Source organism: Antrostomus carolinensis, unplaced genomic scaffold, assembly GCF_000700745.2.
Source record: "Antrostomus carolinensis isolate BGI_N321 unplaced genomic scaffold, ASM70074v2 scaffold29471, whole genome shotgun sequence".
In the NCBI taxonomy this organism is placed as follows: Eukaryota; Metazoa; Chordata; class Aves; order Caprimulgiformes; family Caprimulgidae; genus Antrostomus; species Antrostomus carolinensis.
In genome coordinates this window covers 3,227-18,704 of record NW_010296713.1, presented here as the reverse complement: position 1 = coordinate 18,704, position 15,478 = coordinate 3,227, and the positions used below count along the sequence as shown (strand labels likewise).

The following is a 15,478-nucleotide window of genomic DNA, read 5'->3' as shown; positions in this document are numbered from 1 at the left end:
CTGTGAGGGAACACAGGGCTCCACTAGCATTTTTGGAGTGAGCTCTGGTGCTGCCTAGGAGGGAGGGCAGGACCGAGTACTGACAAGGTGCTGTGCCACAGGGCAGGCTGGAGCTCAAGGTGCAGGAAAAACCTTCACCGCTGGTATTGGCCCTCAGCTCTGCAGACTCAGATGTTCCTATGATTTGTGCCATCCTGTTTAGCATCTGTTGCACAATCAGAAAGAAGAAATAGTGCTTCAAACGTGAAGCACCAACCAAGATCTGACAATCTTGATGCTAGCACCAGATATGATCGCGTGCATTGCTGCCTATCTCCCGGTATCTGCCGTGTGTGCTGTGCAACCACAGACTGGCAGGACAGCCTGCACCACCATCTATCTCCAGCATCTGCTGGGTCTGTAACCAGCACACAGCAGCCTGCAGATTAACATGGGTGCTTGAGCTTCATTTTTGTCTCTCCTAGATCGCAGTGCAACAGCCCCAGCAGACAGGGACAGTGAAGTGCTAAAGCGTGGCTCTGGGAACTTGCTGTTAGTCCTGATATTCCTCCATGCCTGGGTCAAATCCCTTTTACTTGCCTTCAACCTTTGTAAAGGGCTTCCACTGAATCTCATATGTGTGTGCCCAGGGTGTTACTATGGCTGCCCATCGCCTGGTAGAGGTTTTCCTACCTCGCAGTTGATGCAGTGCCTGTGTTTGTACCATGAATTTGCACACATATTAATCAAATACCATTTCTTACAGCACAGATTCCAATTTGTGTTCTACAGCATCTGATTAAAAGTGAAAAATTACATGTTATTCTTTCCCAGATTATTTCTTTTTCCTGAAAGCCCTATACCTTTTCTGCAGTTACAAGTTTTTACTCAGATTGTTCCAGGAGCAACTTTTTTCCCACAGAAGTGAAGGGAAACTTTGCTACTGATTTCAAAGGAATCTGAAACCAGCACTTGGAAATGTGCTCTGTACAAATTTTGAAATGAATACATTGTGAAAAATGTCCTCCTGACGCTGAGAATCGTACCCAGCCAGTTATAAGGTCCACACACAGGCAGACCTGAGACACCTCTGAGGGTGCCGGGGGTGCATCGGCTGTGGCACTGACCCACAGAGTGGGCGCTGAGCCCTCCCACCGAGACGAGAGGGTTTGAGCTCTCCTGGCTCATACCGTTCAGGTTCCCACAGACAACCCCGTCAGTCGAGCTCACTGCAGAAATCTCACCCTGGAGCACTGAGCTCTTCCCAGCTGTCACAGGCTCCATCTAAGGCTCCTAGAGGCTGGTGTCAAAGCTTCTGCTGATTTTAAAAAAGCACAGTTGTTTCTACCCCGCCTTTCTTAAAAGAGGTGTGTTGCATTTGGGATTAAGTAAAATTGGAAAGGGTTAGTGCTGAAAAGACAAACTGGTTGCAGTTATTCAGATCAAAGTTGTTGCAGTTATTCAGATTAAAACTTCCACTGCACTTGATCATATGTCAGAACAACAGATCACTATGGGGTCTGAAGAAATGAGATAGCATGACAGAAGGAAATAGTTTTTTCATTTTGTGATTCACACAGTCCATTCACATCACTTTCTTTTTATTTGAAACATAGAAGACAAATAATCTGACACCTTCTTGTATAGCCAATTAATACAGGAGAAAGAAATAGATTATACTCAAGCTGCCAGGATATGTCCAGCCTCTATTTGACATTAAGTTTGTTTGTCTTATAAGGTATGTTGGCACTTCAGTGGCATCACAGTAAGTAAAGGCTCTTCTTCTGATCGATGGCAATTATAAAGAGACTCTTTCCACCAGTTTCCAGTTATCAGCCAGTATCTAAGTTTCTGGAGGCTTTCAGAACAAAGAAAATAATTGAATTTCCACAGACTTTACTAGGGAATTGCAAGCAGCTACTGTTCATACTGAGATCATGGCTTTTAGCTGGCTACCAGCCTGAAATGGAGCAAATGCTGCCATACACAGACTGTTTACTCTTTGCTACATCAGCAGCATTCACAGTCTAGAACAGCAGCACAACAATGTGAAATAAGCAGAAGGAAGAAGACAAAGGGAATAGCAATCAAGGCAGGAATAATTAGACAGCAGTCCCTTCTTCTTTTTTCTTTTTTTTTTTTTTTTTTTTTTTTAAATGGTTTCCTTTGTGCATCATTCCTGCACTCTTTGTATGGGGAAAGGACAGGAGATTTCTGAACTGAGACGATCTCATTGGTGTGACCAGGACAGCAGGTTGCCATACTTATTTCAGCATCAGAAACAGAGGATGACAAGACAAGACAGTTAGCAGTTCTTAAGTTCCCAGAAAGTTCCCTGAAGTCATAGCTTGGTCATAAACCAGTATAAATACAAAAAGTAGTGAGCAACTTCTGGTGTAGGTGTGTACAGAGAACAGCTATCAGACCAGTAAATGTTCCAGCAACAATGAGAATAAAATACTGTAGCATATATATGTCCTTTAAAGAAAAATATTAATGAGATGATCTCACAGTACAAAAAGAAAGAAATCAAAGAGGGGGGAAAAAGCTATAGGCAGGCCAACAGAGGTTTGAAACAAGGTAGGCACAGGAAAGATGCCTGTATGCTGAGTTGTAAGCTGGGAAGAAAACAAGGTTTTAAAGAGAGTTTTGCATATATTCTGGTCCATGTCTCCCCTTCTTCGTTTGTGCCTCCCTCTAGTCCCCCAGCACTGGGAACTCACGTGTTCCTGAGCATTTGCTCCATCCCACAAGTGAGATCCAAGAAGCCAAGAAATGCTGCAGGGCTGGAGGCGAAAGGGCTGTGTCACCCTCCTGGGACAGACTTCCTCATGTTTCTAACAGTCTGCCCCAGACCACCACTCTAACAGAATATTTCTATGTCCTCCTCTTGCATCCTCTGTCAAACAGAGCTGTGTCTAACACTGGAGCAGGGAACAAGTCCAGAAGCCACAGGGACCTACTGCAGATGTCTGAGAAGAAAAGAGCAGCTCATCTCAGAAAGGAAAAGACATGTCAGGGATACAAGGAGAAAAGGGACAGATCTGTTGAGTGGCTGGATACCACATATGCCCTCTGAATATGCTGTGATCCCCTGAGGCTGAGCCTACCGAAGCATCTGGGAATTATCTTTGCAGATTGACTCTAATTGAAACAGTTGCTGGAAGCTGGTATTATGGAAAACGGATGTGTTATTGTGCACACACTTAACCATGGGAACCTACAAAAGGTGGAAGTAAAGTCTTGCTCCTCTAATCATATGATTACAGTTTCCAAGCGTTCTTCATCATGACGATAAAATAGACATCTGTGTCTATTGAAGCGCTGACTCCTGCATAGTAGTTCAAGAATTCTTCTGTTGTGACCTGAGAGAGAAGGATTTAAAATAGGAAAATGAACTTTTATTTTTTTAATGCTATGGTAAGTCAAAAGCACACATTGAGAAGAACTCTAAATGAAGCTTAACACCTGCTATTTCACGTTGTTGCTAGTGAAAAAGGAATCCAACAGCAAGAATGAAGACGCTGAGAATTTGCCTAAGTTCACTTCTTTGCTAGAAGTAAGAGCTCTTGTCCTCCAGAAACACTTGGATGGAAATGAAACATGCAGAGTTAAACTAACCTTACCAGGAACTGAAGTTAAAATCAGTGCTGCTCAAGAATACAAATGTTATAATACATTTTTTTTCCAGGGATGCTATAATCCGCTTCCTTAAGTTATCATTAATAAAAGTGGATGGTGTTTCTGATGCAACCCAGAGACATCTAGGAGTTTTATATCCATTTACTAGAGACAGAATATCATTGCTCTAAATAGGTCTCACTTAAAGAAGAAAACATTCTTTCAAATACCTAAGAGTTTTGAATATCTTTCATGGATACTTTGAGGTTGAATCAGCTTTCTAATTAACTTTCTTTTAAAAAAAAAAATCAGATTAGCAGATACAAACAGCACATGTGTCTTGTGATACTTTACCTCTTGAACCATATGGTCATTCTTTGAATAAACACCACAAATAAAAGTATTTGCTTCTGCTGCATTGTCCATTTGCGAGCTAAGTAAAACCTGACAATGGGGAGAAGTGAACACTGTACACTGTCCTACCATAAGGAACTGATTACAAGCTCCGCTGACCCTGCCTATTTCAGAGGCACCTGGCAAGATCATGGCAAAGAGGATCTTTCTAGCAGATGCTTAGACTTCAGACATTTCTCCTAAAAACATTTTATGTGTTCAGTTCATACCAGCATCACTAGCAACTTCTGATTCAGGCACAGGAAAGTCACAGTCAGTTCTCAGAAGAAATTGCAATCGGGTGGGCTAATGTCAGGATTGCTGAACAAGAGGTGAGTGGTCAGAGTAACTTTTCTATAAGCTCAAGCACTGCAGTGTTTATGAGGTACAAGGATCATTCTGGGGACTCATTTAATGTGTTCAGGTATGACTTTAGCACAAAAATCAGGAATACTTTGCTTGAGGTTTCCTAGATGTCACCACTGCTGCAGAGAAGGAAAGGGACAACTCAAGCAACCAGTACTTCTGAGGATGACACAACAGAAAAAGGGATGAAATTCAGCTCTACCAAGTGCAAAGTCATGCTGAAGGGAAATAAAAACCACCACCTCATAAACTGAGAGCCTGACTGTTGGAAAGAAAGCAGGTGGGGGATTTGGGTGCAGCAGTCAGCCATTAGACAGGTAGGAGTCACCAGTGTAGTGCAGCCCTGAAAACCCAGGTGCAACCTCAGAATCATAGAATGGCTTGGGTTGGAGGGGACCTCAAAGATCATCTAGTTCCAACCCCCTGCTGTGGACAGGGTTGCCAACCACTAGATCAGGCTGCCCAGGGCCCCATCCATTCTGGCCTTGAATGCCTCCAGGGATGGAGCATCCACAACTTCTCTAGGCAACCTGTGCCAGTGCCTCACCACCTTCTGGGTGAAAAATTTTCTCCTAATATCTAACTTAAATCTCCCCTCTCTGAGTTTAAAACCATTTCCCCTTTTCCTATCACTATCTGCCCATGTAAAAAGTCGCTCTCCCTCTTGTTTATAAAATCTCTTCAAGTACTAGAAAGCTGCAATGAGGTCTCCCTGGAGCCTTCTCTTCTCCAAGCTAAACAAGCCCAGCTCCCTCAACCTTTCTTCAAAAGAGAGGGGCTCCAGCCCTCTGATCATCTTCCTGGCTCTCCTCTGGACCCGCTTCAAGAGCTCTACATCTTTCTTGTGTTGGGGGCAAAGTGTTAAAGACATTCCACAAAGCATTGATGAAACCCTATCCAGTTTATTATTATGAACAGCCTGGACTGAGAATATCTCCATTTGAACAGTGGAGATCCATGATTGCTCTGAGTTGGTCAGACATGTGTAAATTCATACCAAAGAAAATTGCAGACACATAACAAGGGGAAAAAAAGCATGCTTGGCTCAGAGATGGTTACAAAGTGGATGCATAAGTCCACCATAGAAGGTGCCAAGGCTTTCTACCTGTACTGGAGAGTCAGGGTAGAGGGCAGGAAGGGCTCCCAGCCCTGCCCCAGCTAGCGGTTCCTCAGGGCATACAGCTGGTGGCAGCCCTCTCTATCCCCACCCTCCCTCCAACTCTCTGTGGATAAATCTACCTCTCTATTATGGAGTGATTTCTAAGCCAAGTTTCTCAGTAATTACACACTCTGAAGGAGCAGTAACTGTAAAGTATTTCACTTATTAGAGAGCCTGCTTTTGAACTGGATCCTGGTATTTATTCTCCTTAGAAGTGAAAATTCCTCCCGTTTCTGTGGATCTTGAAAATCAGAAACCATGTAGGATAGTCTGAAGATACACTTGGAGTAACATATGAAAGTAGAGAACTAAGGCTACAAGCGTGTAAATGCAATCTCACATCTGTCCTTGCATCTCCTGCAGAACCTCTCTGCCTCTGAATGCATAAGCAAGCTGCACCAACAGTCCTACACAGAGGTTATTCATCATCCGTTTTACTGTCCTCCATAAATGTGACACAAATGCCATGTCTAGTAAGCGACCACACTCACATTAAATCATTTAAGTCAAATGCTGACTCACATAATGATTTCATAGCTTGACAGTAGGTGTTTCACTTACCTTTCCATCTTTGTCATAGGGTGAATCAAAATTATCCAGAAAGGCCTTAAAAACTTGATCTTCTGTCCAGTCTCCATTTAGGTATTTGGGATGATGCTTTACATTATACACTCCCCGTAAGTCTTCAATTGTTATGACACCATCTCCAGTCTTATCTAACTTCCTAAATGCCTGCATGATGATCTCTTTTCTTGCTTTTGACATGGGAGGCTGGAAAGAAATATTAACAGAATCATTTTATTTCTGCCAACTACTTGCCCAGTTCTAGTTGTTGTTGTTAATAATAAACCTAGTTCAAGGCACTTGGGACAATGCACTACTGGCAGTCTACACAGTCCATGAGCTAGGAAGGGCAATATTTCACCAAAAAAGCAGTGTGATCAAGACTAATCAGTGTCTATCAATACAATAGGAAATGGACAATAAGTGAGAAATTGTTACCTAAAACACTTTTCTATTCTACTAATTTTAAATATTTCTAACAAGAAATTACTAATTACTCTAAGCACTAATTATTTTCTTTCTTAACTGTTTAGACTTCAGCAGAGCAAAGAGGATCCAATGAAAATCAGTCACACTGTGGTTGATTAAAGAAAGCCACCACTTAATTAGTTCATGTTATAAGGAGGTGTGTCATAAAATGACAGACAAAGAAGTGAGATTAATGGGCTGAACCACATAGGTATGCAGACTGCAATATAGGAATTTAGGTGCCTAAATCAAGGCAGCATTTCATAAAGAAAAAATCACAACCATTTATTTGCATCTATTCTATTCTATTCTATTCTAGTCTAGTCTAGTCTAGTCTAGTCTAGTCTAGTCTATTTATGATGAGCCTTACAGCTTTCCAATAAATTGCAGAGACATGTTGGCTTCTGAGCTCTCTCATCCACAGAGGTGTTTAGGGTGATTTTTCCCTTTAGCATATTTAGATGGAAATAGAATATTTTAATTTTACAAGAGTTACTGACTTTTTAAATAGAGCTGTAGATTTGGTTAATTACTAAGGTGAACAACAGTGCTGTGTTTTGTGTCCAGCTAATGACAAATCAAGGCTTTTTCTCCATTTAATGCAGTAACAATATAAATTCCCAGACTTACTCTCAGTGTAAGAAGAAATTCATCAAAATCAATTGTTCCACTGCCGTCTTTATCAAATACCCGGAAAATCTCTTGTGCTTCTTCCTTGTCTATCATCATAGCATAATCATTTAATCCTTTCACAAACTCTTTAAAATCAAGGGTCCTGCTGTTGTCATCATCCATAATCCGAAATACTCTGTGGAGAAGAGGCAATTTGAAGGAGAATACATAGGAAGAGTTGGAGAATGCTGCAGTGGTTTATCACAGTGCTGGAGCACAGGGAAACCTCACTGAGATAACATTTCCCCCTTGTACAATCTTCTGAGGAGAAAAAAAAAAAAAAGAGGGAGGAAAAAAATCAACAAAAAAAACCCAAACCACACTTACTGACAGCAGAGATTAGTTGCTTAGATCAGGTGCCTGAATATTACACAGCTGAAGATAAATGAGGTGAAGGCTGCCTTAACTGAAGGAGTCTTCCTACTCGTTATACCAAATGAGCTGTCTAAAAGTCTGACAGGTAGATGAAGTTCCAGCTGGTCACCTAGGATCCCTCTGTGCTGGGGTTTTTCTGGGCGGCCCAGAAGGGGTTTCAGGCTGTGGTGCAGCTCCCCTTTCCTAAGGTGGGATGACCACACTCTCAGGGTGGCTACAGAAGGAGTTTAGATGGCTCTCATAAACTAGACAGCTAATAGACCATTATACACAAGATAATCACACTCCAAAGGAAAGGAAGCACAAAATCCCCAGTATTGAGATACTTAATTATAGAAAATACCAAGGAGAAATATGTTTTATGTTTTCCGTCTTTCCCTGGCATGAGTTGTTCTGGGTCTCAAGGAAGCACCTTCCACTGAGGGATTCATGGTCCTTAGTCTTTCAACAGGTGAGCAGGTCAGACCTTCTCCCAAAACAAGGGAGCCCCGAGCCCAGGCTTTGTGGGTTGTGGCATTTGCACTGGAACCAGGAAACTCATGTTTTGGTCCCTGTTTCACCTTTGAGCTTCTTGCAGCTAAAACTATTGGGCTAAATACTGTATTTGACTCCTTATACTCACCTGCCAAGTCCTTTGATGCCTGCAGATCCCCTTGCTAAACACTGTAGGCGAAGTCTTTCTACAGGGTCGGTGGTTTTGGTCAGGTTTCTTTTGGCCTGGATTGCCATCTCTTGGTCGTGCCTTGCTGTGCCCGGCATCTGGAAGACAGAAGTGCTGATATGGCGGAGATTCATACCCACATTGCAGGGTGCTGAAACCCGCCTTAGTATATGGAGCATCCCAAATCCCCCACTTGCAAGGAGCTGGCAACTCGTGACGACTCATTTTGACCCTCTATTTCATTTTCCTTATATCCTTCTATCAGCAGGGGAAATAGATAAGATGGGCTACCAAGACTGAAAGGAGAGCTTAGCCAACCACCCTGTGATTAACCCAGATGCAAATATGAAAGCATGGGTAAGAGTTTGCTCTTGCAAACCCAGTGAACACTGGTGAATGCACCCAGGGGAGCACTGCTCCCTCTGCACCCCCAGCAGCCCAGTCAAGACTCCTCAGCCCGGCCAGGTTTGCAGTTAGTATTCCCTCATAGGCAGAGCTGTGAGAGTCAAAACTGTCCTGAGTAAAGACCTTTCCCTTATGTTTGCTTTTCTTCCAGTGTAGTCCTAATTCTCCAGAGCAGGGAGATGCCATTGCACATCTGAGCAACAGCAATCACCTCGAGACCTAACCTTGTGTACAGACAACAACTTGTGCTATTTGAACACAACCAGAGAACAAATTAATGTAGCATTTAAGCACCCCCGGATGTCAGAACTCTGCCAACAGACACATAAGCCTTCCAGCTTCCCTCAGAGGAAGACAGTGGAATAAAAAGTGGGAAACCCAGCCCATGGACTTGCAGCACTGCAGTAGCAGCACCAAAAGCAGCACAAGTGGGCTGGTAGATGGTTGCTCCTTCTCACCCAGGGGTTATTTCTGCCCAGTGCTAAGAGCACTGGGGCTGCCCATGCCTATACTTACATTTCAGGGGCATGTCAATCCTGACCCCTGGGCACATGCTGAGGGACAGGACTGGCCTGGCTGCTGGGTCTGCAGATCATGAAGGCCCCAAAATATCTTCCAGCCTTCAAAGCATCACAGGAATCAGGTCACAGTGTGTGAGAGCCATGGAAGGGCTGGGCTGAGTTACAGCAGAGTCCTGACTCAGAGGCCGCTGGGTGCTCTGCTGGGGGCACTCAGGGATGGTGAAGTGAAGAAGGTGGGCAGCTCTGTAAGGAGGCATCATCAGTGCACGCTGCACTTCCAATCTTGTTATCATTGCATGTGCAGCAGGGTGTGTTGAAACAGTAAGAGAAAATGTCTGAGAAATGTGGAATTAAACTGTTTCACCTTAACTAACCTGCTCCAGTCTACAGAGTATTGGTTACGGCAGCTGGTAACGTCATATGTGTTTACTTTTGTAACCCTTCAGACACCACCAGCTGGGCTTGGAAAAACAGAAAAATAAAATCTTTTTGTTCCCCCGGAACAGTTTCAGTACTAGCATACTGTGGAAGTCCAGCACACCAGAAAAGACACAATTTCCTCTTTTGCTTCAGCCAGAATGAGCAAAATTCTTCTGGGAACTCATTAACGAGTGACCAGGAAGACCTTAAAGCTATGTGAGATCAGCAGTCAAAAATGTTTTCTGCAAACAATGACCTGTCCTTAAGGGGAGATGTCTAGCTGGCAAGAATATAAAATACTGAAGGTTATATAAACACAGTGCAAGCTGTATTTACATTATATAATTACGTACTATAGCTTATATATATATATATAATACCCATAGCATATAGATATATAATGCCCATGCTATCTATACCAAGAGTTCATAACACATGCATAGCACTGTGCAGTATGTCTCTATACTATGTTACGTATTTATATAGATCTATAAATACTATGTAAACTTAACCTGAGACCAACAATGACATAATTCATCTCCACTGCATGCTGCAAAAATCTTCACAGACCCTGCAAAGAGGGTAGGAACTCTTTGTCTTGGGTTCAGTGGAGGCATTTTCAGTATGCGTTTGAAAATCCTTCCTATATGGCCGATAAATACACAAAATCAATTAAATATAAACCCTAGTACACATGAGCCTCATCCATAGTAACATGTTTACCACTTCTCTATTTCTGGTTTAAGCTAGAGATAAACCCCGCCCAGGCTATTAAAAGACTATCAGCTACTTAAGAAAATGTCTGTAAGAAAACAGGTTCTGAATCAGAACAATGATGGAGGAATCACAGTGATTCACCTAATCTCTTATTCTGCTTTTGCCCCTTTTTGGATAATGCGAAGGAATTAGAGATACAGTCAGGATTTGCTGAATGTAACAGTTCTCTGTATACCTTACAAAATTGTTATGTAATAATAATAATTAGTAAAACTAGATAAGGTCATAACTATAATTTTGCATGTTTTTAATTCTTATATCTCTTCCAAGATCATCAGATGTCATAATCTCTCACAGTGAATGAAAAAGGGGCTGGTTAATTTAATTCTGAACACTAGAGTTTTGTTTTGCCTAACAGCCTGGGCTATGAGCAATTCCAATGCCCCACGTTCTCTGCATTGTTTGTTTCTATGGGCAATGTTGTGTTGTGCAGGCTGAACAGAAATGATTGCATTTCTTCTTAACAAATACAAAACCTAAGATTGTGAGTTGGGTTTTTCCAGAAAAACCTGAGGATGTTTAGCAACCAGACCCTTTACAACCCTTTAAGCATGAGGCTTAAACCTGGAAAGAGACAGATTTAATCTAAGCTACGTTACTGCTCAGCACCATGCATTTATACCTTGTCCTTCAGCTAAGCCCAAAAGCCTCCTGTGAAAATCTTGAAAAACAGCCCAGTGTGGCTGATAGAAGCCCACACTAGCCTCTGGGTTACCATAGGCTCCTGAAAGCCCCTGTCCTGGCCAAACGCACAAGCCATCCACCACCCTTCAGTAGAATATCTCAGAGCCTAGGAATTAATGATTAAGTGGCCTAAACCAATTGCACACCTTTGTTTTTCTTCTTTTTTCCCCTAATAATCTCATTAAATTATTAAAAGTATGAAAACTGTGTCAGTATTTGGCAACCATCTAAACAGCTCCTTAAAAATCTAGCTTTGCAACCCCACTGACCCCTCTGGACAAGCCTGCAGCCTCCCCTCTGCCTATCCACCATTCCTAGCACCATCCAGCTCCTATCTTCTGGCATGTGGAGCATTACTGCTCTTGCTATTTTGCAAGAGTAGTAATAGATGCTATATGCATGCTATATATATAAAAAATATATTTTGCAATATATATATTTAATTATATATGTAAATTAAAAAAATTAAAAAAACTACTCTTGCTGAGCCACAAGCTCAACTGATTAGAGAAGCTTGCTGCGAGCTAGCAAACAAGAGAAAATCCTTTACCTGTGATGCTGTCCTGTACTTGTGGTTTCCACCCAGGGCTTGGGAGGTGTTGAGGGTCTGGGCTGGTGTCCTGCCCCACCTGCCTCCCCGCCCCTGGGCTCTGGCTGGGCTCAGGCGGCAAGCTGAAGGGGTACAGGGCTATGGGCTCGCTGCAGAGCTTCCTTATGCATCTCGTTGTGCTTGTTTACACACCCGGTGTCCTTGGCCCCCCCTTTTTTGGGAGGCCTGGAGTTTACCAGCCAGTCTCCAAGGTGACACTGGTGACTGCAGCTGGCCCAACCTGCAATTACACTGTTTCCCTGGGCGATTGCCACTGGGTTGCAAGAGTTGTTTTATTTAATCTCTTTTAAAATCGAGGCCTTTTTTTTTTAAATCAATGCCTTCCCTCTCCTCTCTGCCCACACAGGTTGCGTGGGGAGAGTGAGAGGCACCTCATTCTGCCCCTCACCAAGGTGTCTGGGGAGGGCTGCAGGAGCCTGCAGCATCCCAGTGCCAACGTTGGGCACAGATGTGTTTTGATAACGTGTTTCTCTGCTCCGTAGTTGGTAGGGTTGAAAACACTTGCTGGCTCAATCCTTTAGTCAAAACACAATAGGAGAAAATAAGTAAAAGACTGTTGATCGTGTTTCACAAAAAACTAGTTGCCGGCATATTTTTTTCCCTGCTGATTAATTGTTGTTTTGAAGACCTGCTGGCGGTGGGAACCTCTGGGGAGATGCTGAGGTTGTGTTCATTTGCAGCAAGAAGAAAACTTAAAAGGTTAAACACTCGTATGATAAGGAAAAATGTCTCTCTGTCTAGACACAGCTATTAACAACTCTGTCTGCAGAAGGTCACAAAGAGTATCAGTGACATAGTGTAACACTTGGAGAAGGAATTGGTATATTGATAGACTCCTTAGGGGTGAAAAATAGCCTGTGTTGTGCTCCCTGGGCCTCTCTGGAAGCAGCAAGCTGAACAGACAGGATCCGGGCTGATGGCAACAGCAGCTTGTGCACATTGGCACAAGAGCATGTGGGAAATGGAGAGAGCCCAATTGTACCCATGGATAAAGCACTGGGCAGGAATTAATATGTGCATCGTTTCCCAACAGGAGCAGAAAATTATTTTAGGCAATTACTAATGTAATAATGTTTGCATCCTGGCAGTCTGCTTATCTTTCATCAACAGGTACTTCCTGGTACCAAACCGTAGCTTGTGCAAGACTTCATATATGCTTTGTATCTCCCATCTGGCAACTGATTGTACATTAATGCACAAGCAGGAAACAATGCTTATTTAATCATTCCATGATTCAAAAACACTGACTTTTTGAAGATGTAACATCCCCCCGTTTGCTATCTTTCTTTTGTGAATTCATCTCCAGAGGCCTTCTGGGAATACAAAAGATGTAAGGGGTTCTGAATATGAGCTGGGTCTCCAGCGTAGGAGGAGCAGCCCCTGCTGTCTGCCAACACACACCGCAAAGACAAAACAGAGACACTGAGTCCGGATAAATAATTTTCACTGAACAAAATATTTGGTCCCTGAAATTTAGCATCCCACCTGAGTAAAGCAATTCTCTGGATGCAGAATTTGCATTGACTTTCAGAGAGGTGCATGTAGATCAGGACAGCAAGGACAGGCTTGTGAAAGCAAAAGAATAAGTTAACATCTGGATACTCACCTGCCTTCTGCTGCCTTTCCTGCTCTCTGCCAGTGAGCTCAGGCATACACCTACACACGTGGATGTTCAGCCCACCTTTAGCAACCTCCTCTGAAAAATGGTCTGTGCCATGTCTGAGCTGGTTAATGAGATACGAATCTGAACAATTATTGCTGTGCTTTCAGGTGTGTCAGATTGCATCAGGCTGTGATTAATTTTATTCGATTGTACCTGCTCTGTTACTGTGCACAATGCTGTAGGCAGAGCTTAGGGAATTCAGAATTTATCAGAAAAGAGAAGGTCATTTCATTAGAACTCTGGAATTTTTCCTCCTTGTTTTCTAACTAGCTCTGAATACATACCTGTGTGATTTTTGTTTTTGTTCAGTCTGAACAGCCTGAACTGCCTGTTCAGTTTGTGGTTCAGCACTGGACTGAATATACTAAGAAAAAAAAACCTATGAGTTTTATCTAACATGATCTAGACACTCATGACAGAGACATGATCTTGTCAATTCCAGCTTCCAAAAATTCAGATTTCATGTTTAATTTAGCCAGGAGGGAATTTATAAGAAATGCACTGTGCCTCAAAGGAAAGAGAGAAGCCACTGGGTATTTTGCCATACTTTACATACACTAGCATTGTTTATTAATGTGCTACCTGTGACAATCCCTGTCAAGAAGTTCTCCAGCAATGAGAAGTACAGGTATGAACATGTCCACTTGTCCTTGGTAGAAGAATCTGCATGGTGTTTAATCTTTAATATGGTTAAATTAGCAGGTTTAAAAAAAATAATAATAAAAAAGACTAATTTTACAGGATAAACCTTTGGGTTTTTTCCTGCCATTAAAATTGAGAAAGTTTCACATACACCAAAAAAGAAACCCCCATGGTAAGTAATATTGTCAAGGGAAAAGTATTCCATTTTAAACCAGGCTATAACCCAATTAAACTGAATTCCCAATCCTAATAAAATGCTTTTACATCCAAAACTGCTGTCTCCCTGTGTGGTTTGTAGCTACCCATCTGAAATCAATTGTGCTCATGATTGTTCTCCAGAACTGAGGCCAGCAAGCGTAGGGCAAACTATGCCCATGTTACTGAACTCCTTCCAAAGACAGTGGTCACATCCAGCCTGCCTGCTGGGGATGGTCTCCTGCCCTTCTCACAACAGAGACACGGCCCAGCCTGTTTAACATGGGTCTGGCCCCACAGCAGAGACCCACAGCTCATCCCTCCAGGCTGAGGAGCCATTCCAGCCCAGAAATTGCACAGTGCCAGCAGCGCCTGCCTGATGGATTGCTCACCAGCTATTTTTTTCCTTGCCTTTACCTTGGCTTGCCATGCCTTTTCCCTTCACTCTTGTGCAGAAGCACAAAACAGATTGGTTTTGTTTGGGTTTTTTGTAAACACAATGTCTGCTGTTAAACGTATGTGTTGCCTGACAGGTTTTTTAAGGTGATTTGAGATCAGGAGCATTCCAGAAAAGCATGTGGATCAAATACCTGTTGATGCTGAAAAGCTGTGCTGGTTCACTGCAGAGAGGAGGAGGTAAGGAAGAACATACAAGCAGTCTGCAGCTTGCTGTGATGAAAACCAGAACAATCTGTCCTCAGTGAAGAGGGTAAAGAGAAGGGAGCCAAAACCAGAGAGGAGAAGATTCTGGTTAGCTGCTCCTCAAAGAGGCCTCCCTGAAGACTGTCATAACAAAGCAGTGGAACAGGCTGGGGAAAGAAGGGGTGTTGTGAAGTGCCTGTTCTTGGCACAGGCGCACGCCAAGAGGGGAAGTCTTGGTCATTTTTTGATGTCCCAGCTTTCTGAGATGTGGATTTTTACAGGTATGTGGGATCATGCAGGCACAACCTGACAGGAGGGGAACATGCGCTAAGGAAGCAACATCGGCAGGTGCACAGGAGAGGCCAGAGGCTCTTCTAGGACATGGGCAAAGCACTGGCTGCAGGAGTAACTGGAGGCTTCAGGGAGGAGAAGCTGTTATTAGTTGCCAGTGAGGGTAATGCTTTGCTTGCCAGCCAGTGGAGCCTGACTGACTGAAGTGGTACCATGTCTAAAATAACCACAAATAGGATATTCTTTTTGTTGTTATTCCCTGGAGCTTCCTCTCCAAATTACCAGGGACTGTTTTGGTTTCTGTCTCCAGAAACTTGCTGGTGGCATGTGAGTCAAATGCTTTTCCCTATCAGGGCACGTTTGACATGGT

At 43.0% G+C, this 15,478-nt stretch overlaps 1 protein-coding gene across 1 annotated transcript; it reads right to left on the bottom strand.

Annotated features, from left to right (window-relative positions):
• Positions 1 to 3,210: 3,210 nt before the first annotated feature.
• CAPSL (calcyphosine like) lies at positions 3,211 to 8,356 on the bottom strand. The gene is made up of 4 exons (XM_010178379.1): positions 8,220 to 8,356; positions 7,181 to 7,358; positions 6,080 to 6,289; positions 3,211 to 3,344 (listed from the first exon to the last, which is right to left on the bottom strand). Exons 1-4 carry the CDS (start codon positions 8,354 to 8,356, stop codon positions 3,243 to 3,245), a joined length of 627 nt encoding a protein of 208 aa, XP_010176681.1. The 3' UTR covers positions 3,211 to 3,242.
• Between the last annotated feature and the right edge of the window lie 7,122 nt (positions 8,357 to 15,478).

What these genes read in the sequence shown, in the direction of transcription:
- CAPSL (XM_010178379.1), bottom strand. Translation starts at nt 8,356, where the DNA reads ATGCCGGGCACAGCAAGGCACGACCAAGAGATGGCAATCCAGGCCAAA. An exon ending in GGCATCAAAGGACTTGGCAG is followed by an intron (nt 7,359 to 8,219) that starts GTGAGTATAAGG and finishes TCTTCTCCACAG; the next exon opens with AGTATTTCGGATTATGGATG. An exon ending in AATTTCTTCTTACACTGAGA is followed by an intron (nt 6,290 to 7,180) that starts GTAAGTCTGGGA and finishes ATTTCTTTCCAG; the next exon opens with CCTCCCATGTCAAAAGCAAG.